This window comes from Entelurus aequoreus, linkage group LG09 (genome assembly GCF_033978785.1).
Source record: "Entelurus aequoreus isolate RoL-2023_Sb linkage group LG09, RoL_Eaeq_v1.1, whole genome shotgun sequence".
In the NCBI taxonomy this organism is placed as follows: Eukaryota; Metazoa; Chordata; class Actinopteri; order Syngnathiformes; family Syngnathidae; genus Entelurus; species Entelurus aequoreus.
The window spans coordinates 61,644,253-61,671,637 of record NC_084739.1 but is presented as its reverse complement, the minus strand read 5'-3'; the positions used below and the strand labels follow the sequence as shown (position 1 = coordinate 61,671,637).

Below are 27,385 nucleotides of genomic sequence, written 5' to 3'. Positions count from 1 at the left end.
GCTATGTGGTAGGTTCCTGCGGACGTTATCTCCTTCTGTTGTTGACTATTTTTTTCATACGCCGTTGATGTGGAAATGGTTGCCTCAGCATTTTGTTAGTGTGGCACCGAACGGAGATGTTGACATGCAGAGTTTCAAACACTCTTCATTCTCTAGCAGGTGACTTTTCAAATGATGCTACATATTAGCAGTAATGCTACTTTTTGTAACAACGCTTTTGCCCCACACTTGACAAATTACGGTTGTCTGTTCGACATATTCCCGCTCGAAGCCAAACCACCGGCAGACGATGGACCCCCTGCTGTTTTTCTTGGGAATTAATTCTTCCTTCATTTGTTACCAGATTCGCACCTTCTTTCTCTCGTATTACCACTCGCACCACAGCTAACTTTAGCCATGCTACTACCTCTCGTATACGTATGTGACGTATGTAAGAAGGTGCGCTCGCTGTCTGTGAGAAGGACAGACAAGAAAGAGTGGGAAGAGCCTGCAGTGTAATGTCCGCAGCTAAAAGCAACTGCGTGAGGACGTATACTCCAATATCACGATATAGTCATTTTCTATATCGCACAGACAAACCCGCAGTATATCGATATATCGCCCAGCCCTACTGCTGTGTCTTCCTATTCTCTGGCAGACTAGGTGCATTATCTTGGTATCCGAGCAAGGGCGAACAAATGAAATAATAAATGGGAGACGCTAGGCTGATGCTGTTGGGGTCATTTTCATAATTTCTCTGCTGCCAAAAACATCTAGTCGGTCCTGACTTTGGTCTGATCTAACCACGTCACATTCTTCCAATGTCTTTTGAATCAAATAGTTATTGTAAGAGTTATTTTCTCCACTGTACGTTTGTTTGTGCCTTGTAGAAAGCTTAAGATCTCCTCCGGGAAGCTGGCCAAATTTGCTGATGGAGCTGCCGTCGTTCAGTTCAGATCAGATCCATGTTTCATCCCCTCGTACTATGTTTTCATACGTTCATCTATGTTAGCACTGCTAACTGTTGTAGCTTTGTGCCTCCGTCTGAAGCTGGACGACACCTCTGTGATGGTGACGGCTGTCAGCAAGACAAAACCATCTACGTCTCAGTTAATGTCTCTAGTGGTACGTCAACATTCACACGCATCATCTATACATTCAAGGGGAAAGATGGTGCTCCAGCTGCAGTGCAATGTCTTGTTTATTCGCAGGTGGACTACAGGCATAAGGCAGCGGCGGCCGGCAGGATCCCAACTAACTATTTACGGCGAGAGCTGGGCACCACTGAAAATGAGATTCTCACCAACAGACTCATAGGAGACTTACTGACATTTCGTTTTCCATATTCCTTGCTAATATACACCGTTTATTTTGCTTTCTGATCTTCAGACAGATCCATCCGGCCTCTTTTCCCCACTGGATACTTTTATGACACCCAGGTTAGTATCGCCCACCACTATTGCACACTACCCCTACCACGTAAATGACACAAGACACAATTATTTTGCTACCCGCTTACGTTGACTTATTTTCAGTGGATAGTTCATCTCTACTGCTATACAAGCTCTACACAGACTACTGTAAAGTCTATTATTTTGATAGTAGTGTTTCTCTCATAAAAATGTGTGCTGAAATGTGAGGATTGTACTCACTTTAGTTATAATTGTATTGTTGATGGTTTGGTCAAGTGTATGAACGACTTTTCAGTGGCAAAGCGGGAAGTGCTGGACATCATTAACAATTGCATAGCAGAGCCGAGGGCAGTCAGGAAGGAGAACGGGCCAGTGGTTGGTGAGTTTTGGACATAAATATGTAGAACTCCTGACTTCAAGCAGCAAAAGCAGATCGCTGCTTGTGTGTGTGCAGAGAAGGTGCACGTTCCTGTGTCCAGACAAGCTCGGTTTGTGGGCCCGGGAGGCTACAACCTGCGGAGGTTGCAAGCTCAAACAGGTAACATCGTTTTTTTGTTTGTTTCTTTTTGTCGCCACAATGCAAAGCCTGGGGAAGTGTGTGAAACGCTCTGTTTGGTGTCCTCTTAAGGAGTGACAATAAGTCAAGTAGATGAGGAGACTTTCTCCGTGTTCGCTCCCACGCCAGGAGCCCTCAGCGAGGCGAAGGACCTCATCGGGGAGATCTGCAAAGATGATGTAAGTCTGCACCATGGTTTTTTTTTTAGACGGGCATGCTAAAAGAATCAGAATCAGAATCAGCTTTATTGTCATTACGCACGGTAACGAGATTACAAAAAGGCTACGGTAGGGCTGGGCGATAAAACAATAATAATATATATCGCGATAGACATGTGATCAATATCAATAGAAAATGGGGTCGATAGAACGTTCGATAATTTCACTGAGTTCTGTTAGAAAAAAATAGGAAGAAAGGCGGAGCCGGAACCGCACGGCATTCTGGGGGGTGTAGGCAGAGGAAGGGCTTTGGTCTCTCAACCGATCACGGCCGAGCCTGAACCGCAAGGCATTCTGGGAAATGCTAACAGGAAAGAAAAAAAGGAACAGCACCGAAGCGGCAACAACAGACCACCATCGTCTCGATGGTGGTCTGTTGTTGCCGCAGACAGTATTACTCGGCAGCAGTGCCATACGACAAAAATTCAAAACGTTATAAAGAAATAACGGATGCAGTGGTGTATCAATTAGCGAATGACATGCTACCGCTCAGCATAGTTGAGAAGTCTGGGTACAAGAATCTCATACACGTGCTCGACCCCCGTTATGTTCTACCTGGCCGAAAGCACTTTTCCAAGACAGCTATTCCTAAGCTTTACACAATGTGCAGGGAATCCGTGGAAAAGGAGATACTGAAGTTGGTTTGATTTTTCCATAAATGACTGAAGAGGGTAACAGGTTTGTTTTGTCACAGATGTTCAGACGCAAGTTTATTCCGATGTTTACAATATTCTGTAAGACATGTTTGTTTCTCCTTGCTTAATGTGACTGTTATTTATTTGCATATATTGTTACCAATATGGCTTTAAAGCCTGATTTGTACACTATTAATTTCTTAATTACAATACTTTGCACATTTTGTTGGCTTAAGCATTTATTTAATGTCAATATTTGCACATCGACCAGTATTTTCATTTATTTGACTGTTTTTCATAATGCTGTTTATGTTTATGGGAAACACTGCATACTCACACTTCAACATCTCAGTCATTTAAATGCTGCCTCTTTTTTTAGGGCAGCATTGCAAATGAAAATATGTTCCTAATTGTCTTTCCTTGGAGGACTTTAGGTTGAGTAAATATATGTAAACTAGGAAGTGAGGCTGCCAGTGTGTTGCTAAATGTTTATATACTACAATACCCAGAAGGCTTAGTGCTTTAAACAGGACCCGGAAGTAGCAATAAAAAGTGGATATATTGTTACCAGTTACAGTTGACATGCACGTTTAAACGCCGCTCAGATACAAATTTGATTGGCTAAAATATGCAGGGAAGTTGTCAGCATTAGAAAAACACGTTTAAACGCCGCTCAGATATAAATTTGATTGGCCAAAATATGCTGGGAAGTTGTCTGCATTAGAAAAAGATGCAAGGCTGCAAATAATTTGCGGAGATTGGTTGCATTTGCGTCATCATCCAGCAATCCTAATCAAACTACATTTTTATTTTTGAGAATTTAGGTACTAAGATGAATATGTATTATTGTACAAATGTATACATTTCAAAAGGCTTTACTCTGTGTGTGAATGAAGAAGTGTTTTTTGATGTTTTGCAGCAAGAGCAGCAGCAGCTAATCTATTTCAGAGGCAGAGGAGACTTGAGCACAGAGCCAAGCTCGAAAAAGATAGTCTGAATGGCTTCATATGTGTACTTCATCTCCTTCGGATAATCAATGTTCATGGCATACAGTAGGCCAAAGAGGTATGCAAAGGCAGTACCGAGGTCTGGCGGGTTATGTAGCATGATGGCATTTTGTGAATCTCACTCAATTTGAAATACATTTTGAAAAAAATAAAATAAAATAAATTGTGTATCTCACTTGTAAATACATTTAAAAAAAAATACAATTGTTTTCCGTGAGGTCTTGCATGTTTTAAATCACTGGCCGTGAAGTTTTATATGAGCACCAACCACAATGCACTAGAACAGGCAAAAAACATAGGTTGGCTTCCACATTAAGAGTCACAGCAAAAGCTTGGTTTTCAGAGACCTTGTCCGCTGAGAGCACTGAGAGCCAAACTCGAAAAAGATAGACTGAATTGCTTCAAAGGTGTACTTCATCTCCTTTGCATAATCAATGTTCATAGCATAAAGTAGGCCAAAGAGGTATGCAAAGGCGGTACCGAGGTCTGGCAGGTCATGTAGCACGATGGAACCTTCCAACACAACAGCCCAGTCCCGTACGTTGGGTGATACAGCAGGATCATCTTCTTCAAGGATTGTAAGGATGCCAATCTGAGCACTCTTTCTTCAGGGTCAGTTTTCTGAGGAATAATAACAGATGCATGATTGAGTGTTAGGTCGAACAAAAGGATGTAATTAGGGCCCGACTGGTATGGATCTTCTGGGAACGATTACAATTTTACAATGTTCAAAAAAATTGAAAAAAACCTTTAAATTACTTTCAAATTAATTGAAGGCAGAACATTAACCATTAAATATTTTTAAAAAATTGGGGCAGGAACTTTTCTTTATTGTTATATGCATTGGCTAAAGAATATGACATTTGGGCATTGAAAAACATCTTTGGGCACAAAATAAAATCTACACAAAGTGTATTATGCATAAAATCTTTGTCATCAGCTATGAGATCCTACTCAAAATGTTAAAATAGTAACAGTTTTTTAGCTTGTTGCCCCACTCTCCGGTTCAAGACAAGGCAACAGAAATCATTCATTTTAACTGTTCGTGCATTTTTGAAGGAATAGGCGAAGGTTGTTCATCGCAAGTAAGCTTAGCTCAAAAACTAGCAGTCAATTGGAAGTGTTAGCTTGCTGCCGCCGACTGTGAGCCAGGGTGAATTTAGTTTATATTCAACAGACATTCATCAGCAACGTCGTCTTCTCTTCTGCAACTTAAAACTAACACCATGTAGTCGGAATAGAGTTGTAAAGTTTATCTTCTGACTGTTGGCGAAGGCAGGCTACCAATAGACTACCAGTATTTGAGCTAATCTAACAAGCGATGAGGAACCATTGCCTGATTCTTCTTCAAAAATACATGCACAGTTAAAGGAATGGTTTCTATCGACGAATCTTAAACCAGAGAGCAGGACAACAAGCTAGAATATGAACATGTTGAACTATTCCATTAAAGCTACATTAGGCCAAATTACTTGTAATTTTCAAGTAAATTTCCTATTGTTATTATTACTTACCAAATGCTGCAGGAAAAACTTAGTTGTGTCGTCCCGGACAAACGGGGAGGCATCTCAGTGCTGTCATCTTTCGGTGAGACACATTGTCTGATGTCTGTAGAGTATACAGTGGAAAACATAAGCATATACATTAGTGAAGCACCGTAGTGGATTTATACAAATGGCAAAATAAAAAGTTGTTTTTAGTAATGACCAGTAGACCGCAAGTCTGACCAGTAGCATGCTCAAGAAAATGGAAAAAAAACACTTCAAGCCTTCGGACTAGTGCATTTTCCACTTTTGCAGATCAAAAACTGTTATAATTATCAAATGGCACATACTAAGAACATATAACAATGACTGATAAGATCCATTTTACTGACACATGTCCATCACTTACCTGTTCATCAAGCTTATCCAGGAAGTCTTTTATTTGCTGACCAAAAGCTCTCTTTCTAGCCCGTTACAGTCTGAGCAGGCGAGGCACATAATTCTCAAGGGACTCATTGAAAGTCTTCAGGAGGTCTTTGCTGGTGATGCGATGAAATTCTTCAGATATCTGAAAAACACAATCAGCGGAAAAATGGCATTTAACTTTAATCACAATGTGAGCTTTTGACTTCAAATTTCAGGGCTGATGGTATAGTGGGGTGCTTTATGTTGGAGGAGCAGGTAGTGGAGTGGTAGGGCAGGTATAGTGGAGTGTGTCAATGTAATACACTCCTACACCTATTAAATACAGTGCAATAAACATATAAGTACGACAGTTAATAAATAAATGACAGCCATACCTCTTCACAGGAAAACAGTGCAGGCCATCTCTGCTGGACTTCGGATACCATAGGCTGCCCCTCTACTACCTCCTCCGCCTAGGGGGAAATTCTTTAAAATTACACAAGTCACATTGAAATGTTGAGTTTTCCTGTAATCTCACAGTTGTGTGTGATCTTGAGAAGTGTGACCGTAATGCACTAGGTGTTTTAAATACACACACACAGTCTGTGTGAATACAGGGCCAGTTTGCACCTGTACCGTGATGAAGTCGAAAGTGCTTCAGGAGAGCCTCTTGATTGGAGCTTTCGAATTTGCAATATTTGCACTGCATTCAATCCTCCCCTGGAACACAAGAGACATAAAATGGAAATATTTAGTTTCACTAAAAGCATTTAGCTGCAGACAATCATTGTTTCCCTTACCACCCCTATCTTAAACAGATACTTCATACACCTTACATTACACCAGGGGTGTCAAACGTACGGCCCGAGGGCCGGATCAGGCCCACGAACAGGTTTTATCCGGCCCGCGGGATGAGTTTGCTAAGGATAAAACTTTACCTGAAATTGTTGAATGAAAGAAACAGCTGTTCTAAAGGTGTCCACTGGATGTCGCAATAGCACTTTTTTGTATCTTTGTAGATGATGTTACATATGTACAAAATAAACCACATGATGTTTTAGCACATCAGTCGAGGAAAATGAGCAAACGACATAAATAACATCCTGTAATTTTATTTTGATATTTTTTTTTTATCTTGATGGATTGAAAATGAACACCAATGAGTTGACTGATGAACATTATCACATAATTTATTCAGAAAGTATAAATAACGACAAATAAAGATAGAATACTATTAACCGCAACATGTAAGTGTAAAAAAACCCAACAACATTATGATTTGTACATTTTCAAAATGTGCTTGTTGTCATGATCCGTGGTCCGGATCATGTTTTCATTATGTTCTGTTAGTTTAACTCTACTAGTTCCTGTTTTTTGTGCACTGTTTTGGTTGCCATGGTGGCATAGGATTTTCACCTGCCGCTGGTGTTCGGACGCTCACCTGGCTCTAATCAAGAGACTATTTAAACCGCCTTTGCCAGTCAGTCGGCCTGGCGTCATTGCTCGTTTCAGGTCTGATTCTATAGTTATGCTAGTTATTGGTTTCATGCCATAGTTTCATGTTGTTTCATGCCATAGTTATGTTAGTTGTTTGTTTATTGCTATGCTATAGTTTATGCTAGTTGTCTGCTTCACGCTATTGTCACGCAACCCTCTATGTAAGTCTTGTTTATTTCATGCCACACTTAGAGAGTTTTTGCCTGTTATTTTGTAGTTAGATTAATAAATATGTTCCTACCTGCAAGCCGGAATAGTCTGTTTGCATCCCGGGAGAACAAACCTTGCAGTAAGCTCCGACCCCTCCGTTATGACACTTGTTCTATTTTTAAACAAAGAAAACAATCTGAAGTTGTCTTTATTTTTAAGTTATCGTGCCGTGATTTTACCAGTTCGGCCCACTTAGGAGTAGATTTTTCTCCATGTGGCCCCCGATTTAAAATGAGTTTGACACCCCTGCATTACACATAAATAGTATAGGCTACACCACACAGACATGCTACTCTTACCATACTCAGTATTATATCAGTTACTTTGTCTACATATATATGGTAAGTACTCAAATACATGTTGACTTTACTCAACAGGTCCTACAGGTAAGTATTAGCAAGTAATATTAGCTTTGGAAATACTGTGTTTAGTGTAGAGTCACCCCCTTGAACATAAGTGCAGGTATGTATAAACATGAATTACATAAAACGTGAAAATTACAGTTCATTAATAGACTATTACTCCAGACTGAATAATTGTATTAACGTGTCTTAATACTCTATTGTTCTCAGTTTATCTGCTTTTTCAGCAGGGCACGCACAGCGCACAGACTTGTGGAAGTGAATTACAGTGAGCCGTTTGAGACGGGAGAACAAACATAAATAGGCGGTCAATAGTAGGACAACTCGTCGGCTAAAAAAAATTGCCTTTTTATGGTCAACTATCTTGAAAATATAGTGAAATAAACGGCGGCGGTGTTAATTGATACGCCTACATTACGCTCACGTCTCTCTGTCTCGCCCGCCGTGTGAATTCCCAGTCGACTAATCACGGCAGCACTAGTACCCACAACACATTTGAACGAGGGGGGGATATTCCCGGCCTACGGCTAGAGCAGGGGTCCCCAAACTTTTTGACTCGGGGGCCGCATTGGGTTAAAAAAATTTGGTCCGTTTTGTCATTTAACATCACGTGGCGAAGTTGGTAGAGTGGCTGTGCCAGCAGTCGGAGTGTTGCTGGTTACTGGGGTTCAATCCCCACCTTCTACCTTCCTAGTCACGTCCGTTGTGTCTTTGGGCAAGACACTTCACCCTTTGCCTCTGATGGCTGCTGGTTAGCGCCTTGCATGGCAGCTCCCGCCATCAGTGTGTGAATGTGTGTGTGAATGGGTAAATGTGGAAATACTGTCAAAGCGCTTTGAGTACCTTGAAGGTAGAAAAGCGCTATACAAGTATAACCCATTTATCATTTATTTATTTATTTATGTTCATCAACATTCAAAATTGTCACATTATTGATGGGAAAATTTATTTTTAGACAATATGATTTGCCTGTGCGGCTAGGAGACACAGAGAGTAACAAGCGGTAGAAAATGGATTAGGAAAAAAAATAATAATAATAATTTAAAATAAAATTTAAAATAAATTTTTTAACTTGGGACTTCCCGTGGGCCGGATTTTGGATGCTGGGGGGCCGGATCCGGCCCGCGGGCCGTAGTTTGGGGAACCCTGGGCTAGAGCAATATCAACGGGCCGGCCCTGTTTATAAATGATGACAAAACATACTGTATTAGTTAGTATAAAAGTATATATAATTATATACAATAGATGTATGTTATATAAAATAATATATTTGAAAATGAATGCAGTATTAAATTAATTCATTTTAATACATACATTTTAAACAATATGACGAAATATACAGTATCAGTGTGAATATACAAATACTAGTATACAATATATATATATATATTACGTACAATAATATATATGAAAATAAATGCAGAATAAGAATACAATAAAATTAGAAAGTGTTACTGTTTTATTATAAATTCATTATAAACATCAGCAACTGTAACCTGGTCTATGGCGTACTCTAGTGGTAATTTCCAGAACTGCATATGAGAAACATTACATCTGCAGACTTTCATATAACGGTACAGTGCTACTGTAAGTAGATACAGCATCAATATTTTTAGTAACAAAATAAGTTTTATGATGACTTATTAACTTATTTGCTACCTGAAAAGGGCCAAAACTTCTGTATTGTAAGTATATACTGAAAGTAGATATTTGAAAATTTACTTTTACATTTTCCCCATCATTTCTCTGTTTGGATGAGTTGATATTGTTACCAGAATTGTGCATGTATTTAGTAAAGGAGTGATGAATAAAATGTATTTTATTTAGAAGGGAAAACCGACATTAAACCAGCAGTAGTTTATGTAGTAAAAAAGCAGTTGTGCAATGAGATTGTAATAAAACTAATTGGATTTCATGACTATAATTGATTGATTGATTGAAATTAGAGATGTCCGATATTATCGGCCGATAAATGCTTTATAAAAAGTAATATCGGAAATCGGTATCGGGTTTTTTATTATCGGTATCTGTTTTTTTTTGTTTTTTTTAAATAAATCAACATAAAAAACACAAGATACACTTACAATTAGTGCACCGACCCAAAAACCCCCCTCCCCCATTTACACTTGTTTCTTTCTGTTATTAATATTCTGGTTTCTACATTATATATGAATATAGATCAATACAGTCTGCAAGGGATACAGTCCATAAGCACACATGATTGTGCGTGCTGCTGGTCCACCAATAGTACTAACCTTTAACAGTTAATTTTACTCATTTTCATTAATTACTAGTTTCTATGTAACTGTTTTTATATTGTTTTACTTTCTTTTTTATTCAAGAAAATGTTTTTAATTTATTTATCTTATTTTATTTTTTAAAAAGGACCTCATCTTCACCATACCTGGTTGTCCAAATTGGGCATAATAATGTGTTAATTCCAAGACTGTATATATCGGTATCGGTTGATATTGGTATTGGTAATTAAGAGTTGGACAATATCGGATATCGGCAAAAAGCCATTATTGGACATCCAAAATTGAAACTTTTATTAGTAGATTGCACAGTACAGTACATATTCCGTACAATTGACCACTAAATGGTAACACCCGAATAAGTTTTTCAACTTGTTTAAATCGGGGTCCACGTTAATCAATTCATGGTAAAGCACTATTTTTAAGGAATATATATATATGTATATTCAATTGTTGTGCATAATCAAATAATGATTTGTATTTGGTAATGTTGAGAGTTGTACTTACAAAACGTATTAACCGGAACTACCATTTTTTTTAAAATTGGTAATTTCCTGTTGTAAGTCGGACTTCTTTTGTCGTCGGACGCAAAACCTCAACGTCCAATCGGAATCCTCCGTCCTAAAGGCACTTCCGCACATGTGATGCACTGTCTTGGAAGCCCGCACGCGCATGTCTCGGTCGTAATTCACCGTTTTCTTTCTTCCAAAATGGGTTTTTTACTCCAGCTACGACGCGTTTTTCCTCGCCTCCACGTTCGCTTTTGTCACCAGAGTGTTTACAGAAGTCACGAACATGTAGGACGCGTGGCAGTGGACCTTGGAGAGAAGTGAGTGGACTTTCCCTTGCCCTGCTCTCCCATTCAATACTGATAAGTTTCCATTTCCCCAGAAGTGCTCCTCAGGTGAAGGTAACAACAAGACGACAATATCAATCAATCAATCAATGTTTATTTATATAGCCCTAAATCACAAGTGTCTCAAAGAGCTGCACAAGCCACAACGACATCCTCGGTTCAGATCCCACATCAGGGCAAGGAAAAACTCAACCCAATGGTACAATGAGAAACCTGCCGATATTCCGATGTTGTCCAACTCTTAATTACCGATTCCGATATCAACTGATACCAATGTATACAGTCATGGAATTAACACATTATTATGCCTAATTTTGTTGTGATGACCTGCTGGATGCATTAAAGGCCTACTGAAATGATTTTTTTTTATTTAAACGGGGATAGCAGATCCATTCCATGTGTCATACTTGATCATTTTGCGATATTGCCATATTTTTGCTGAAAGGATTTAGTAGAGAACATCGACGATAAAGTTTGCAACTTTTGGTCGCTGATAAAAAAAAGCCTTGCCTCTGCCGGAAGTAGCATGACGTCAACAGTTGAAAGGCTCCTCACATTTCCCCATTGTTTTAAATGCAGCGAGAGCGATTTGGACTGCGAAAGCGACGATTACCCCATTAATTTGAGCCAGGATGAAAGATTTGTGGATGAGGTACGTGAGAGTGAAGGACTAGAGTGCAGTGCAGGACACATCTTTTTTTCGCTCTGACCGTAACTTAGGAACTAGCTGGCTCATTGGATTCCACACTCTCTCCTTTTTCTATTGTGTATCACGGATTTGTATTTTAAACCACCTCGGATATTATATCCTCTTGAAAATGAGAGTCGAGAACGCGAAATGGACATTCATAGTGACTTTTATCTCCATGACAATACATCGGCGAAACACTTTAGCTACGGAGCTAACGTGATAGCATCGGGCTTAACTGCATATAGAAACAAAAGAAATAAGCTCCTGACTGGAAGGATAGACAGAAAATCAACAATACTATTAAACCATGGACCTGTAAATACACGGTTAATGCTTTCCAGCCTGGCGAAGGTTAACAATGCTGTTGCTAACGATGCCATTGAAGCTAACTTAGCAACGGGACCTCACAGAGCTATGCTAAAAACATTAGCTATCCACCTACGCCAGCCGGCATTTATCTGCTCATCAACACCCGTGCTCACCTGCGTTCCAGCGATCGACGGAAAGACGAAGGACTTCACCCAATCATCTGTGCGGTCGGCGGCTAGCGTCGGATAGCGCGTCTGCTATCCACCTCAAAGTCCTCCTGTTTGTGTTGCTGCAGCCAGCCGCTAATACACCGATCCCACCTACAACTTTCTTCTTCGCAGTCTTCATTAAACAAATTGCAGAAGATTCACCGACACAGATGTCCAGAATACTGTGGAATTTTGAGATGAAAACAGAGCTTTTTGTATTGGATTCAATGGCGTCCGAATACTTTCGTTTCAACGATTGACATCACGCGCATACGTCATCATACATAGACGTTTTCAACCGGAAGTTTAGCGGGAAATTTAAAAAATTGCACTTTATAAGTTAACCCGGCCGTATTGGCATGTGTTGCAATGTTAAGATTTCATCATTGATATATAAACTATCAGACTGCGTGGTCGGTAGTAGTGGGTTTCAGTAGGCCTTTAAACCAGGGGTGTCCAAAGTGCAGCCCGGGGGCCAATTGCGCCCCGCAGGTAAATTTTTAACGGCCCCAAGACACATTCTAAAAATACGATAAAAAACTAAACAAAACATAAAAAGTGGCATAAAAGAGCAAACAGGTGAAATGTAACAAGAAAAAGTTGCATTGTAGACTCTACTAACATAAGTTGCCATGCAGGCTGTTTCTTTCTTTAAAAAATAATAATCAATCAAAATCAATGTCATTATGAATTATTGACCTATTCAAGGCTCCAATTACATCACATTAAATATTCCACTTAGAGATATTTTTTGGGGAAATGTTGCATATTTTGTGTTTGCCATATAAAAAAAACTAAGCTGTTTTTTTTGTTGTTTTTTTTTAAAGAAGGGCCTAAAACGAACAAACAAAAAACACAAACAACAATAAAATGTATAATTGACAGATAGATCTGAAGGTGATCTCGAGATTATTGTGTTTAAAGTAAAAAAAAAAGTAATTTATTTTTTAACACTTTAATGAGTGGGACTTTCTTTTTCAAGTGTCATTGCTCAAAAATTAATAATGATAATCAATGTTGTTATGATTTATTGACCTTTTTAAGGCTCCAATTATTATATAATCTCAAATATGCACTTAAAACCTTTATTGGGTGAACTGAAAATATTGTATATTTTGTGTTTTTTTCCACAAAAAACAGGATTTTCTTTGACAAAAAGGGCATACAACTTAAATCTTTAACAACTTTATACTACCTAATGTTGATCTAGAGATTTAAACCTTGAATAATAATAATAATATCAATAATAATAATAAATAATGACACGTTTTTTATATTTTTTTTACCAAAACCCTTTGGGGTCCCCGGGATCAAGCCTGAGTGGAGGCCTAAATGTATATTTTTTATACATATATTGTATTGATTTTTGAAATAAAAAAATGGCCCCCGCTTGCTTTGATTTTTCAGTGTGCGGCCCTCAGTGGAAAAAGTTTGGACACCCCTGCATTAAACAATTAAACTTTACCATGAATTGATTAACGTGGACCCCGACTTAAACAATTTGAAAAACTTATTCGGGTGTTACCATTTAGCGGTCAATTGTACGGAATATGTACTGTACTTTGCAATCTACTAATACAAGTTTCAATCAATCAATCAAAAACAAGGGACCACTTCAACTCCAGTTATGGAAAAAAAATGCCAACATGGCACTGCCATATTTATTATTGAAGTCACAAAGTGCATTATTTTTTTTAACATGCCTCAAAACAGCAGCTTGGACTTTGGGACATGCTCACCCTGAGATAATCCTAATACCCACTACAACTATGGGAAATACTATACTTTGACTTTCACAAAGTGCATTATTTAAAAAAAATTTTTTAAACATGCCTCAAAACAACAGCTACAAAAACAATGAAGGCACATAGCTCCAGTCCAGAGTATACTAGAGTATACATACTTGCCAACATTGAGACCTCCGAATTCGGGAGATGGGGGAGGGTTTGATGATAGCGGTATATTGTAGCGTCCCGGAAGAGTTAGTGCTGCAAGGGGTTCTTTGTATTTGTTCTGTTGTGTTTATGTTGTGTTACGGTGCGGATGTTCTCCCGAAATGTGTTTGTCATTCTTGTTTGGTGTGGGTTCACAGTGTGGCGCATATTTGTAACAGTGTTAAAGTTGTTTATACGGACACCCTCAGTGTGACCTGTATGGCTGTTGATCAAGTATGCGTTGCATTCACTTGTGTGTGTGAAAAGCTGTAGATATTATGTGATTGGCGCTCTGTTCTTTTTCCTACGTCCGTGTACCACTCCGTACAGCAGCGTTTCAAAAAGTTATACATTTTACTTTTTGAAACCGATACAGATAATTTCCGATATTACATTTTAAAGCATTTATCGGCCGATAATATCGGCAGTCCGATATTATCGGACATGTCTACCCCAAATTGTAATGGTAAATTTAATCTAACGTGCAGAACCTGGAAACGAAATGTAATAAGTGTTATGAAATAACTCAAACAAACCTCTGTTGGAAAGCACATCAATCAGATGTGTCTTGTTGTCGGTCTCTACCACCTTCCACTCCTCTTTACACATCAAAACGTCAACGATTTGAGGCTGTCGCTTGGCAACTCCAGACCTCGAAGGTCCAGAGACTTGTTAGGTCAATCCAAGTTTGGTATTGGTTATCGGTCTCATAGCAAAAAAAACAAAACAAGTAAAGATGTCCGATAATGGCTTTTTTGCCGATATTGTCCATTTCTTAATGACCGATTCCGATATCAACTGATACGATATATACAGTCGTGGAATTAACACATTATTATGCCTAATTTTGTTGTGATGCCCCGCTGGATGCATTAAACAATGTAACATGGTTTTCCAAAATAAATCAACTCAAGTTATGGAAAAAAATGCCAACATGGCACTGCCATATTTATTATTGAAGTCACAAAGTGCATAATTTTTTTTAACATGCCTCAAAACAGCAGCTTGGAATTTGGGACACGCTCTCCCTGAGAGAGCATGAGGAGGTTGAGGTGTGCGGGGTTTTGGGGTAGGGGGTAGCGGGGGGTGTATATTGTAGCGTCCCGGAAGAGTTAGGGCTGCAAGGGATTCTGGGTATTTGATCTATTGTGTTTATGTTGTGCTACGGTGCGGATGTTCTCCCGAAATGTGTTTGTCATTCTTGTTTGGTGTGGGTTCACAGTGTGGCGCATATTTGTAACAGTGTTAAAGTTGTTTATACGGCTACCCTCAGTGTGACCGGTATGGCTGTTGACCAAGTATGCCTTGCATTCACTTGTGTGTGTGAAAAGCCGTAGGTATTATCTGATTGGGCCGGCACACAAAGGCAGTGCCTTTAAGGTTTATTGGCGCTCTGTACTTCTCCCTACAGCCGTGTACACAGCTGCGTTTTAAAAAGTTATAAATTTTACTTTTGGAAACCGATACTGATAATTTCCGATACTACATTTTAAAGCATTTATCGTCCGATAATATCGGCAGTCCGATATTATCGGACATCTCTACCCCAAATTGTAATGTTAAATTTAATCTAACATGCAGAACCTGGAAACGAAATGTAATAAGTGTTATGAAATAACTAAAACAATCCTCTGTTGGAAAGCACATAAATAGGATGTCAATTGTTGTCGGTCTCTACCACCTTCCACTCCTCTTTACACATCAAAACGTCAATGTTTTGAGGCTGTCGCTTGGCAACTCCAGACCTCGAATGTCCAGAGACTTGTTAGGTCAATCCAAGTTTGGTATTGGTTATCGGTCTCATATCATCAAAAAAACTAAACAAGTATCGGATTATATCAGCTTGCATCTAAAATGTGCGATACAAGAAGTCCTGCAGTGTGTTTACTTGTGCAAAGATGGACAGCCAGTTAATATCTACATGTTCTCCAAAAAGCAAACAAGGTTGGTGTTTTCTTCTATTTTGGTCAGGTAATTTACAAACATTAAACATGGTAGGGTACTCCGGCTTCCTCCCACCTCCAAAGACATGCACCTGGGATAGGTTGATTGGCAACACTAAATTGGCCCTACTATGTGAATGTGAGTGTGACTGTTGTCTGACTATCGGCTCCAGCACCCCCCGCGACCCCAAAAGGGACAAGCGGTAGAAAACGGACGGACGGAAGTGATTATGTAGGCTACTAGGAGTTGGCAGCTGCACACAAACTAGACATAAGTAATATGTTTCCTTGATTTAACAATATTGCAGGCTAAAACAGCACATTTGTCAATATGAACAAATATCAAATAAGTATAGTTGCATATTACACATACAAAGTATCCATGGCAGTGTTTCCCACACATTCATTTATTTGTGGCGGCCCGCCACGAAATAATTAAGGCCGCCAAAAAAAAAATATTGTATTTTTTTTTGTTTGTTGTTTTTTTTTTGTCCTGTCCAGCTTCTCAGGCAAATCATATAGTTGATGTAGATGCCCATATCGGCTGTTCAGATTTACTTTACAAAAGAGAAGTGTAGGATCAAGATTTTTGGAGCTCTTTGTTCAGTGGATCAGATGTTTGATGAAGCTCTGTGTCTATCTACCACCACTACTGTTTTCTGTTTATTTATTACTGACTGTGGCAGGACACCTCTGCCTCTTTCACTTTATGTTGCTGGTAAATAATATGGTTGTAGTAGTAGGCTAAAGTTATATTATTTAGTATGCACTAATTAAAGGGGCAGAGCTTTAAGAGACATTTTAGCCTTTATATTTTTATAAGATATATTTTTTGTAAGAACCACAATTAATAAATATATTTCAGTGAATAACTTATTGTTCAAATCTGTACATAAATATGTACATAAAGTGTTGTAATTATATTGTAAAATGGATGGATGGATGGATGGATGGATGGACGTTTAAAACAAAACTGTTATTATTAATTAGTAAGTATACATTTTTTGAGCCTTTTTAGAGAAAATCATATCATTGTAGTAAATTATGCAAATTACTCGATGATGTCATGGTGACCACGCCCATAGCCACGCCCCCACCGCCACAGGTATCTTGGCAGTTTATGGGAAACACTGGATGGTATGTTATGGTATGGTCTTTATTGTCATTGCACAAGTACAACGGAACTTTGTTTTCAGCACAAACCCGTTCAAGATTGGACAAACAAACAGTGTACAGGGTTACAGAACAGGAACGCTGATGGGTCGCCACTAGGGTGACCATTTCCATTCCATTTCCACAATTTGCAGCATATGACACCAAAAAGGAGGACATTATGCGGCATATCAATAAATTACTATGGTGTACATAGGACTCTGGTATACTCTTATTTATAGTACAATTTTGAGTGGTTTAAAGATGATGTTTGTGTGGCTGAATAGGAAAAAATATTAAAGTCAAGTGTTTGTTAACAGTATTTGTATTTATTCAATACATTGTGGTGTTCAAAAAGTGACCACTGAGATGAATCTTTTCAAGTGCAGAGTGCCACAAAGCATAACATGTGTGGACTTAAATGTAAACAACAATTAACAGGTAACATATATAATTTTTAAAAAATGTGAGCGACATCAGACGTGCACACTGTGGCCACACCAGCGTCACACCTGTCCCAAACCTGACATAACAATTTAAATTATTTATTAAAATAATTTTCTGATATAAGTGATTTTGCCCTCTTACAATAGGGTGAGAAGCTCTGCCATCCGGGCGGAGCTCAAAGTAAAGCCGCTGCTCCTCCACATCAAGAGGAGCCAGTTGAGGTGGTTCGGGCATCTGGTCAGGATGCCACCCGAACGCCTCCCTAGGGAGGTGTTTAGGGCACGTCCGACCGGTAGGAGGCCACGGGGAAGACCCAGGACACATTGGGAAGACTATGTCTCCCGGCTGGCCTGGGAACGCCTCGGGATCCCCCGGGAGGAGCTGGACGAAGTGGCTGGGGAGAGGGAAGTCTGGGTTTCCCTGCTTAGGCTGCTGCCCCCGCGACCCGACCTCAGCTAAGCGGAAGAAGATGGATGGATGAATGGATGGATGGACAATTGCAATAACAAAAAAAACATGTTTTTCATGACCTATGTGCTAGTATTGTATGTCTGGCTGCGGGTCCTGCCTTTAAAAGAAATGTTACCCCTTTCAGAGATTACATTTAGTTCCTGTAACTTTCTGTCTGTAAAATACATCTATTTATTAGCGTTTATGAAATCTAGTGACAATATTTCATGAATAATATCCTTAGATTAACATTCTTAATAAATGGCAGTAAAATAAGCACACATCTGATTGAGGAGTCAGTGTTACAACGTGGCATTTACACATTGTGTGGCGTTGGGGTTGTCCGACTTCTTGTGTGGCAATAAACGCAGCACTGGCTAAGTGCCATGAGTGCGTGTGTTGGTGCAGGTGAGCGAGCGAGCGGCTTCTGTTGAAACGACGGATGACAACGTTGGTTTAAGCCTGGTTTGTATGGCAGAAAATTACCAGTTTTTATAGATAAAAGTTTTTTTTGCTCATGTTTTTGGTGTGGTTACAAACAGTTTTGCTCAATAGAGTGATTGATGGAATTCCTGTCCGTAAAGTGTCTCGACAGACGATAATTGAACTGTGTTGACAAAGATTGTTTTATTCATTGGGGCCACTCTTGTTGTCACCTGTCACTCACAGAGTCGCATTGCAAAATAATACAGAATAAATTGTAATGCGTTTATTTTGTTTAAAGTTCAGATGGGATTTTTGATTTCCCGCGCGGCATTAATTTGATGTGCGCAGCGTGTGAGCGGTGCGCCATTGCGCAGGTGCGCACCTTAGAGGGAACGTTGGACCCTTGTTTACCTTTTTAACCAATGATAAGAAGATTTGTATTCGACTCCGCTCTTAGCCAATCATTTGATATGTTACTGCGTTGGGGGCATTTTTTTACAGTCTATGATTGGCTATTGCGCTGCAGCCCAGCAAAGATGGAAAAAAACTCCGCTCTTCAAGCCTAGTGCCACAAAAAGGAGGACAAATACGTGTCCGGCTTGATGCTGCGCCGGACGCCGGACAGGGCATTAAAAATCCGGACTGTCCGGCCTAAATCCGGACACCTGGTCACCCTAGTCGCCACAAAGCGCCCCGTAAAAGATGGGGAAAAGGAAACGCTGGGGGAGGATGAGTAAAAAATTACAATCTAGCAGTCTTGAGTGGGAAAAAACCTCCATAGCAAAGCACATATACATATTACAACAAACAACTTGAGACTTGCAACAGAGGGGAGGGAGTGGGGGCTACGGTGGCGGGCTGCAGCTCTTCAAGCGCTGCCCAGCCGTGTGTGTGTGGCGTATATGCCCAGCCGTGTGTGTGTGGCGTATATTTTTCGTGGATGCATGTGTGTGTGTAAGCCTGCAGAGTGTCTCTGTTCCGCGGCCTTGGTGTTCTTGCAGCCGCCAGTCAGTCCAAAGTCAGCAACAACAGGTGTGTGTCCATGAGAGACAAGAAGGGAGTTTGTTGTGTCTTCGCCGCACTGTCCTTCGGGAGAGTCTCGAAGCCAGGGAAACAATCCAAGTTAGAATGTTTTGTATGCGACTAAAAATTAAATGTGCTTTTCACTCTAAATTGTCTATTACTGGTCCTCAAATTCATCGTGCTGAAATGCATCCAAAGCTGAAGCATGTTAGAAAGTATCCAATAACAAACGTGTCCGCATCATTCAACTTACTGCGTCATGAGCGTAACTCAATGATTAGTGTGGCCACTGGATGTCGGCAAAAAAACAGTTACCACTCCACTTCCAGACTGTTATAATAATAAATAGTAGGGATGTCCGATAATGGCTTTTTTGCCGATATTCCGATATTGTCCAACTCTTAATTACCGATATAAACCTATACCGATATAGACAGTCATGGAATTAACACATTATTATGCCTAGTTTGGACAACCAGCTATGGTGAAGATAAGGTCCTTTTTTTTTTTTAAATAATTAAATAAAATAAGATAAATAAATTAAAAACATTTTCTTGAATAAAAAAGAATGTAAAACAATATAAAAACAATTACATAGAAACTAGTAATTAATGAAAATGAGTAAAATTAACTGTTAAAAGGGGCGAAGTTGGGAGAGTGGCCGTGCCAGCAATCTGAGGGTTACTGGTTCAATCCCCACCTTCTACCTTCCTAGTCACGTCCGTTGTGTCCTTGAGCAAGACACTTCACCCTTGCTCCTGATGGGCCTGGTTAGCGCCGTGCATGGCAGCTCCCGCCATCAGTGTGTGAATGGGTGAATGTGGAAATAGTGTCAAAGCGCTTTGAGTTCCTTAAAAAAAGGTAGAAAAGCGCTATACAAGTACAACACATTTACCATTTAAAGGTTAGTATTATTAATGGACCAGCAACAATCATGTGTGCTTACGGACTGTATCCCTTGCAGACTGTATTGATATATATTGATATATAATGTAGGAACCACAATATTAATAACAGAAAGAAACAACCCTTTTGTGTGAATGAGTGTAGATGGGGAGGGAGGGTTTTTTGGGTTGGTGCACTAATTGTAAGTGTATCCTGTGTTTTTATGTTGATTTAATACAAAATAAAAAAAACAATACCGATAATTTAAAAAACGATACCGATAATTTCCGATATTACATTTTAAAGCATTTATCGGCCGATAATATCGGACATCTAGTAAATAGGTTAGTGTTTTTTCATACCTACTATTGTTCTCTGGTTGACTAAATTGAACTTAATCAAACCTTTTTTTATAATTCTACAATACAAAATAATAAATGTATGTGCTATGATTTGTGCTGATATCAGATCGCATAAAATATTGGCAACAACCATTGCTCAAGGTTCCACTATTGGTATCGTATCGGAAGTAAAAAAGTTTTATTGGGACAACCCTACTCTGATTACTTGCTAAGTACCGGTATATCAGCAAAGTTGCTAATTTGGCAACACTGAACCTTCCTGCTGTGTCTTCTTATTCTCTGGCAGACTAGGTGCATTATTGTTTGTATCTGAGCAGGGGCGAACAAATTAAATAATAAATGGGAGACACTAGGCTGATGCTGTTGGGGTCATTTTCATAATTTCTCTGCTGCCAAAAACATCTAGTCGGTCCTGACTTTGGTCTGATCTAACCAAGTCACATTCTTCCAATGTCTTTTGAATCAAATAGTTATTGTAAGAGTTATTTTCTCCACTGTACATTTGTGCCTTTTAGAAAGCTTGAGATCTCATCTGGGAGGCTGGCATTATTTGCTGATGGAGCTGCTGTCGTTCAGGTCAGATCAGATCCATGTTTTATCCCCTCGTACTATGTTTTCATACGTTCATCTATGTTAGCACTGCTAACTGTTGTAGCTTTGTGCCTCCGTCTGAAGCTGGGCAACACCTCCGTGATGGTGACGGCTGTCAGCAAGACCAAACCATCTCTGTCTCAGTTTATGCCTCTGGTGGTACGTCAACATTCACACGCATCATCTATACATTCAAGGGGAAAGATGGTGCTCCAGCTGCAGTGCAATGTCTCGTTTATTCGCAGGTGGACTACAGGCAGAAGGCAGCGGCGGCCGGCAGGATCCCAACTAACTATTTACGGCGAGAGCTGGGCACCACTGATAATGAGATTCTCACCAGCAGACTCATAGGTGACTTACTGACATTTCGTTTTCCATATTCATTGCTAATATACACCGTTTATTTTGCTTTTTGATCTTCAGACAGATCCATCCGGCCACTTTTCCCTGCTGGTTACTTTTACGACACTCAGGTTTGTTTCGGTTCTTACACATTTTGTTGTTGTAAACATGAAATAAGAGTAAGACCTCCTCTTTAGATCCTGTGCAACCTGCTGGCTGTGGATGGTGTCAACGATCCCGATGTACTCGCCATCAATGCAGGTACACTGCAAAAAAAGAGCTGTCAAAATATAAGCTAAAAGATTAGATTTTAGGAAAAAATACAGAAAATTTGTGAATTTAACTAGCAGCGTGGACAGATCATTTTTACCTAATAAATCATCCTAAATTAGGATTTGTAAATCTAGAAATCAACAGGACTTTAAAGCTAGAAATAAGCATTTTATTCTTAAAACAAGCATTATTCCCCTTGCATTTCTTAAATTTAAAGGCCTACTGAAACCCACTACTACTGACCACGCAGTCTGATAGTTTATATATCAATGATGAAATCTTAACATTGCAACACATGCCAATACGGCCGGGTTAACTTATAAAGTGCAATTTTAAATTTCCCGGGAAACTTCCGGCTGAAAACGTCTATGTATGATGACGTATGCGCGTGACGTCAATGGTTGAAGCGGAAGTATTCGGACACCATTGTATCCCAATACAAACAGCTCTGTTTTCATCGCAAAATTCCACAGTATTCTGGACATCTGTGTTGGTGAATCTATTGCAATTTGTTCAATTAACAATGGAGACTGCAAAGAAGAAAGCTGTAGGTGGGATCAGTGTATTAGCGGCCGGCCGCAGCAACACAACCAGGAGGACTTTGAGTTTGATAGCAGACGCGCTACCGTGACTACAGCTTTGGCTTCCAAACATTTGATCGCTTGCCCGTACGTGCGTGTCACTACGTGCATGTCACGTACGTAACTTTGGGGAAATATATGTTTCTTGCCGACTCTGATGGCGGCCGGGGTGTCGTCGAAAGCTACAATGCCCGCCGCCGCACCGCTGTCCTCATCTTGACTTCTTCCGTCTCCGGGCCGCCGACAGCATCGATGATCAGGTGAAGTCCTTCGTCGCGCCATCGATCGCTGGAACGCAGGTGAGCACGGGTGTTGATGAGCAGATGAGAGCTGGCGTAGGTGGAGAGCTAATGTTTTTAGCATAGCTCTGTCGAGGTCCCGTAGCTAAGTTAGCTTCAATGGCGTCGTTAGCAACAGCATTGCTAGGCTTCGCCAGGCGGTACAGCATTAACCGTGTGGTTACAGGTCCAGAGTTTGGTAGTATAGTTGATCTTCTGTCTATCCTTCCAGTCGGGCTTATTTATTTTGTTTCTATCTGCATTTAAGCACGATACTATCACGTTAGCTCCGTAGCTAAAGTGCTTCGCCAATGTATTGTCGTGGAGATAAAAGTCACTGTGAATTTCCATTTCGCGTTCTCGACTCTCATTTTCAAGAGGATATAGTACCCGAGGTGGTTTGAAATACAAATCCGTGATCCACAATAGAAAAAGGAGAGAGTGTGGAATCCAATGAGCCAGCTTGTACCTAAGTTACGGTCAGAGCGAAAAGATCCGTCCTGCACTGCACTCTAATCCTTCACTCTCACGTTTCCTCATCCACGAATCGTTCATCCTGGCTCAAATTAATGGGGTAATCGTCGCTTTCTCGGTCCGAATCGCTCTCGCTGCTGGCGGCCACCATTGAAAACAATGGGGAAATGTGGGGAGCCTTTCAACCTGCGACGTCACGCTACTTCCGGTACAGGCAAGGCTTTTTTTTATCAGCGACCAAAAGTTGCGAACTTTATCGTCGATGTTCTCTACTAAATCCTTTCAGCAAAAATATGGCAATATCGCGAAATGATCAAGTATGACACATAAAATGGATCTGCTATCCCCGTTTAAATTTAAAAAATTCATTTCAGTAGGCCTTTAAGCATCCTCGAGATGTTGCAGAATCTTTAAACAAGATTCTCTATGTGGGGGAAAACCAAAATATCTTATTTGAATAGTTATTTTCTCAAATGTTACATTTTTAAACTGGAATAGAAAAACAATAATTATTCATGCTAAAATTGAGACTCGTTAGTAACAAAAAAAATTGTGAATTTCCAGAAATACAATTTTAAATCTTGGCAAGTGGCAAATAATTTGCAGTGTAAGGATGGAAAAGTCCACTTTTAGTCTGTAGATAAGATGCTTATATTGTGATTGTTTTGTTCTTTTACAGCCTCGGCTGCTCTCGCTCTTTCTGACATCCCTTGGAACGGACCCGTTGGTGAGCTATTATTTCATCTTTTTGGAGTGTTTGGTGTTAGTAATACCAGTTTATGTCTCAATACTGAGTACATGCCTTCATTTCAGCACCATTTTTCAAGAGACGATACTGTTGAAATTATGTACTTTAGGGTAGTAGGTGTACAGCTTGTTTGGCAGTATAGTTTTACTCTTCACTAAAAAACAGCCGACACACAGCTATTATTATTGTGTATCCGGCAAGGCAGGTGATGAGCAAGATAATTATGTCTCGCCTACAGTCGAGCAGTATACTGACTACTCTAAATAATTCAAAATATTGTAAGATTAGGGGTGTCCCAGTCCAATATTGGTATTGGTCTGATATCAGCATTAAAACAAGCACTGTATCTTATTATATACCGTATTTTTCGGACTATAAGTCGCAGTTTTTCTCATAGTTTGGCCGGGGGTTCGACTTATACTCAGGAGCTACTTATGTGTGAAATTATTATCACATTACTGTAAAATATCAAATAATATTATTTAGCTCATTCACGTAAGAGACTAGACGTATAAGATTTCATGGGATTTAGCGATTAGGGGTGACAGATTGTTTGGTAAATGTTTAGCATGTTCTATATGTTATAGTTATTTGAATGACTCTTACCATAATATGTTACGTTAACATACGAGGCACGTTCTTAGTTGGTTATTTATGCGTCATATAACGTACACTTATTCAGCCTGTTGTTCACTATTCTTTAATTATTTTAAATTGCCTTTCAAATGTCTATTCTTGGTGTTGGATTTTATCAAATAAATTTCCCCAAAAAATGCGACTTATACTCCAGTGCGACTTATATGTGTTTTTTTCCTTCTTTATTATGCATTTTCGGCCGGTGCGACTTATACTCCGGAGCGACTTGTAGTCCGAAAAATACGGTAGGTGGGTTGCAATCACGTGACCGAGAGGCACTTCTGGGTTTCAGGCGAGGGTCTAAGCCCCATTAGGCTACTGTTTATTAACCTGCATCAGTGCAGATATAGGCTTATTTTGAAAGGTGTAGAGGCAAATATAAATGTGATCATAAAAAGATATTTAAAATGGGATGGAGTGGATATTTACACTCTTCAAAAACCAATATTTGGGGGTGGTAGGGGTAGCGGGGGGTGTATATTATAGCGTCCCGGAAGAGTTAGTGCTGCAAGGGGTTCTGGGTATTTGTTCTGTTGTGTTTATGTTGTGTTATGGAGCGGATGTTCTCCCGAAATGTGTTTGTCCTTCTTGTTTGGTGTGGGTTCACAGTGTGGCACATATTTGTAACAGTGTTAAAGTTGTTTATACGGCTACCCTCAGTGTGACCTGTATGGCTGTTGACCAAGTATGCCTTGCATTCACTTGTGTGCGTGAAAAGCCGTAGTTATTATGTAATTGGGCCAGCACGTAAAGGCAATGCCTTTAAAGGCCTACTGTAATGAATTTTTTTTATTTAAACGGGGAAAGCAGATCCATTCTATGTGTCATACTTGATCATTTCGCGATATTGCCATATTTTTGTTGAAAGGATTTAGTATAGAACAACGACGATAAAGTTCGCAACTTTTGGTCTCTGATAAAAAAAAGCCTTGCCCCTACCGGAAGTAGCGTGACGACACCAGGGGAAGGACTGCTCATATTTTCCTATTGTTTACACCAGCAGCGAGAGAGATTCGGACCGAGAAAGCGACGATTACCCCATTAATTTGAGCGAGGATGAAAGATTCGTGGATGAGTACGTTAGAGTGAAGGACTAGAATGCAGTGCAAGACATATCTTTTTTTCGCTCTGACCGTAACTTAGGTACAAGCTGGCTCATTGGATTCCACACTCTCTCCTTTTTCTATTGTGGATCACGGATTTGTATTTTAAACCACCTCGGATACTATATCCTCTTGAAAATGAGAGTCGAGAACGCGAAATGGACATTCACAGTGACTTTTATCTCCACGACAATACATCGGCGAAGCTCTTTAGCTACTGAGCTAACGTGATAGCATCGGGCTCAAATGCAGATAGAAACAAAATAAATAAACCACTGACAGGAAGGATGGACAGAAGATCAACAATAGTATTAAACCGTGGACATGTAAATACACGGTTAATAATTTCCAGCTTGGCGAAGCTTAAAAATGCTGTTGCTAACGACTCCATTGAAGCTAACTTAGCTACGGAGCTCACGTGATGGCATCGGGCTCAAATGCAGATATAAACAAAATACATAAACCCCTGACTGGAAGGATAGACAGAAAATCAACAATACTATTAAACCATGAACATGGAAATACACGGTTAATGCTTTCCAGCTTGGTGAAGCTTAAAAATGCTGTTGCTAACGACGCCATTGAAGCTAACTTAGCAACGGGACCTCACAGAGCTATGATAAAAACATTAGCGCGCCACCTACGCCAGCCAGCCCTCATCTGCTCATCAACACCCGTGCTCACCTGCCTTCCAGCGATCGACGGAAGGACGAAGGACTCCGTGCGGTCGGTGGCTAGCGTCGGCTATCTGAGTCAAAGTCTTCCTGGTTGTGTTGTTGTAGTCCGCCGCTAATACACCGATCCCACCTACAACTTTCTTCTTTGCAGTCTTCATTGTTCATTAAACAAATTGCAAAAGATTCACCAACACAGATGTCCAGAATACTGTGGAATTATGAGATGAAAACAGCTATTTTGTATTGTATTCAATGGGGTACCGATACTTCCGTTTCACTGGTTACGTCACGCGCATACATCATCATCCAAAGACGTTTTCAACCGGAAGTTTAGCGGGAAATTTTAAATTGCACTTTATAGGTTAACCCGGCCGTATTGGCATGTGTTGCAATGTTAAGATTTCATCATTGATATATAAACTATCAGACGGCGTGGTCGGTAGTAGTGGGTTTCAGTAGGCCTTTAAGGTTTATTGGCGCTCTGTACTTCTCCCTGCGTCCGTGTACCACTCCGTACAGCGGCGTTTTAAAAAGTCATAAATTTTACTTTTTGAAACCGATACCGATAATTTCCAATATCACATTTTAAAGCATTTATCGCCCGATATTATCGGACATCTCTATTTGTGCTGATATCGTGTCATAGCAATATGGGTATCAGGCTATATACTCAAGGCTTCCATATCTGTATCGTATCGGAAGTGTAAAAGTTGTATCGGGACACCCCTACATCAGACACTTGCTGTCCTCCTCATGTCAGATGTATAATTGTATGTGTTGTAGGTGCGGTGCGTATGGGTATGGTGGATGGAGGGTTACTGGTCAACCCCACCAGGACAGAGATGTCCTCCAGCACTCTAAACATGATTGTAGTCGGTGCCCCCAGCAGTCAAGTCGGTAAGTCTGCAAATTTACAAAGCTACTTTTCGGAGGCTTCGTTCCTCCTCCCTCACCGCTCTCTGTCCTCGCTCGTTG

The 27,385-nt window shown here is 40.0% G+C and overlaps 2 protein-coding genes and 1 long non-coding RNA gene across 3 annotated transcripts in view; 2 read left to right on the top strand and 1 right to left on the bottom strand.

The window, feature by feature from the left end:
* The first annotated feature begins 1,434 nt into the window (after window positions 1-1,434).
* On the top strand, window positions 1,435-3,826 carry LOC133656915 (polyribonucleotide nucleotidyltransferase 1, mitochondrial-like). The gene is made up of 4 exons (XM_062057779.1): window positions 1,435-1,770; window positions 1,846-1,929; window positions 2,020-2,126; window positions 3,720-3,826. Exons 1-4 carry the CDS (start codon window positions 1,671-1,673, stop codon window positions 3,795-3,797), a joined length of 369 nt encoding a protein of 122 aa, XP_061913763.1. The 5' UTR covers window positions 1,435-1,670; the 3' UTR covers window positions 3,798-3,826.
* Window positions 3,705-5,790, bottom strand: LOC133656916 (uncharacterized). The gene is made up of 3 exons (XR_009827198.1): window positions 5,701-5,790; window positions 5,322-5,415; window positions 3,705-4,428 (listed from the first exon to the last, which is right to left on the bottom strand). It is a non-coding gene; the product is annotated as an uncharacterized LOC133656916 (long non-coding RNA).
* A 4,825-nt stretch (window positions 5,791-10,615) lies between these two features.
* LOC133657594 (polyribonucleotide nucleotidyltransferase 1, mitochondrial) overlaps window positions 10,616-27,385 on the top strand; it is a 39,786-nt gene continuing 23,016 nt past the window's right edge. Inside the window, exons 1-8 of the mRNA XM_062059086.1 lie at window positions 10,616-10,849; window positions 21,223-21,283; window positions 21,383-21,457; window positions 21,544-21,649; window positions 21,722-21,771; window positions 21,838-21,901; window positions 23,926-23,973; window positions 27,194-27,307. Of these exons, the coding sequence (XP_061915070.1) occupies window positions 10,665-10,849; window positions 21,223-21,283; window positions 21,383-21,457; window positions 21,544-21,649; window positions 21,722-21,771; window positions 21,838-21,901; window positions 23,926-23,973; window positions 27,194-27,307 (703 nt within the window). The 5' untranslated portion in view covers window positions 10,616-10,664. The remainder of the gene's footprint in view (window positions 10,850-21,222; window positions 21,284-21,382; window positions 21,458-21,543; window positions 21,650-21,721; window positions 21,772-21,837; window positions 21,902-23,925; window positions 23,974-27,193; window positions 27,308-27,385) is intronic.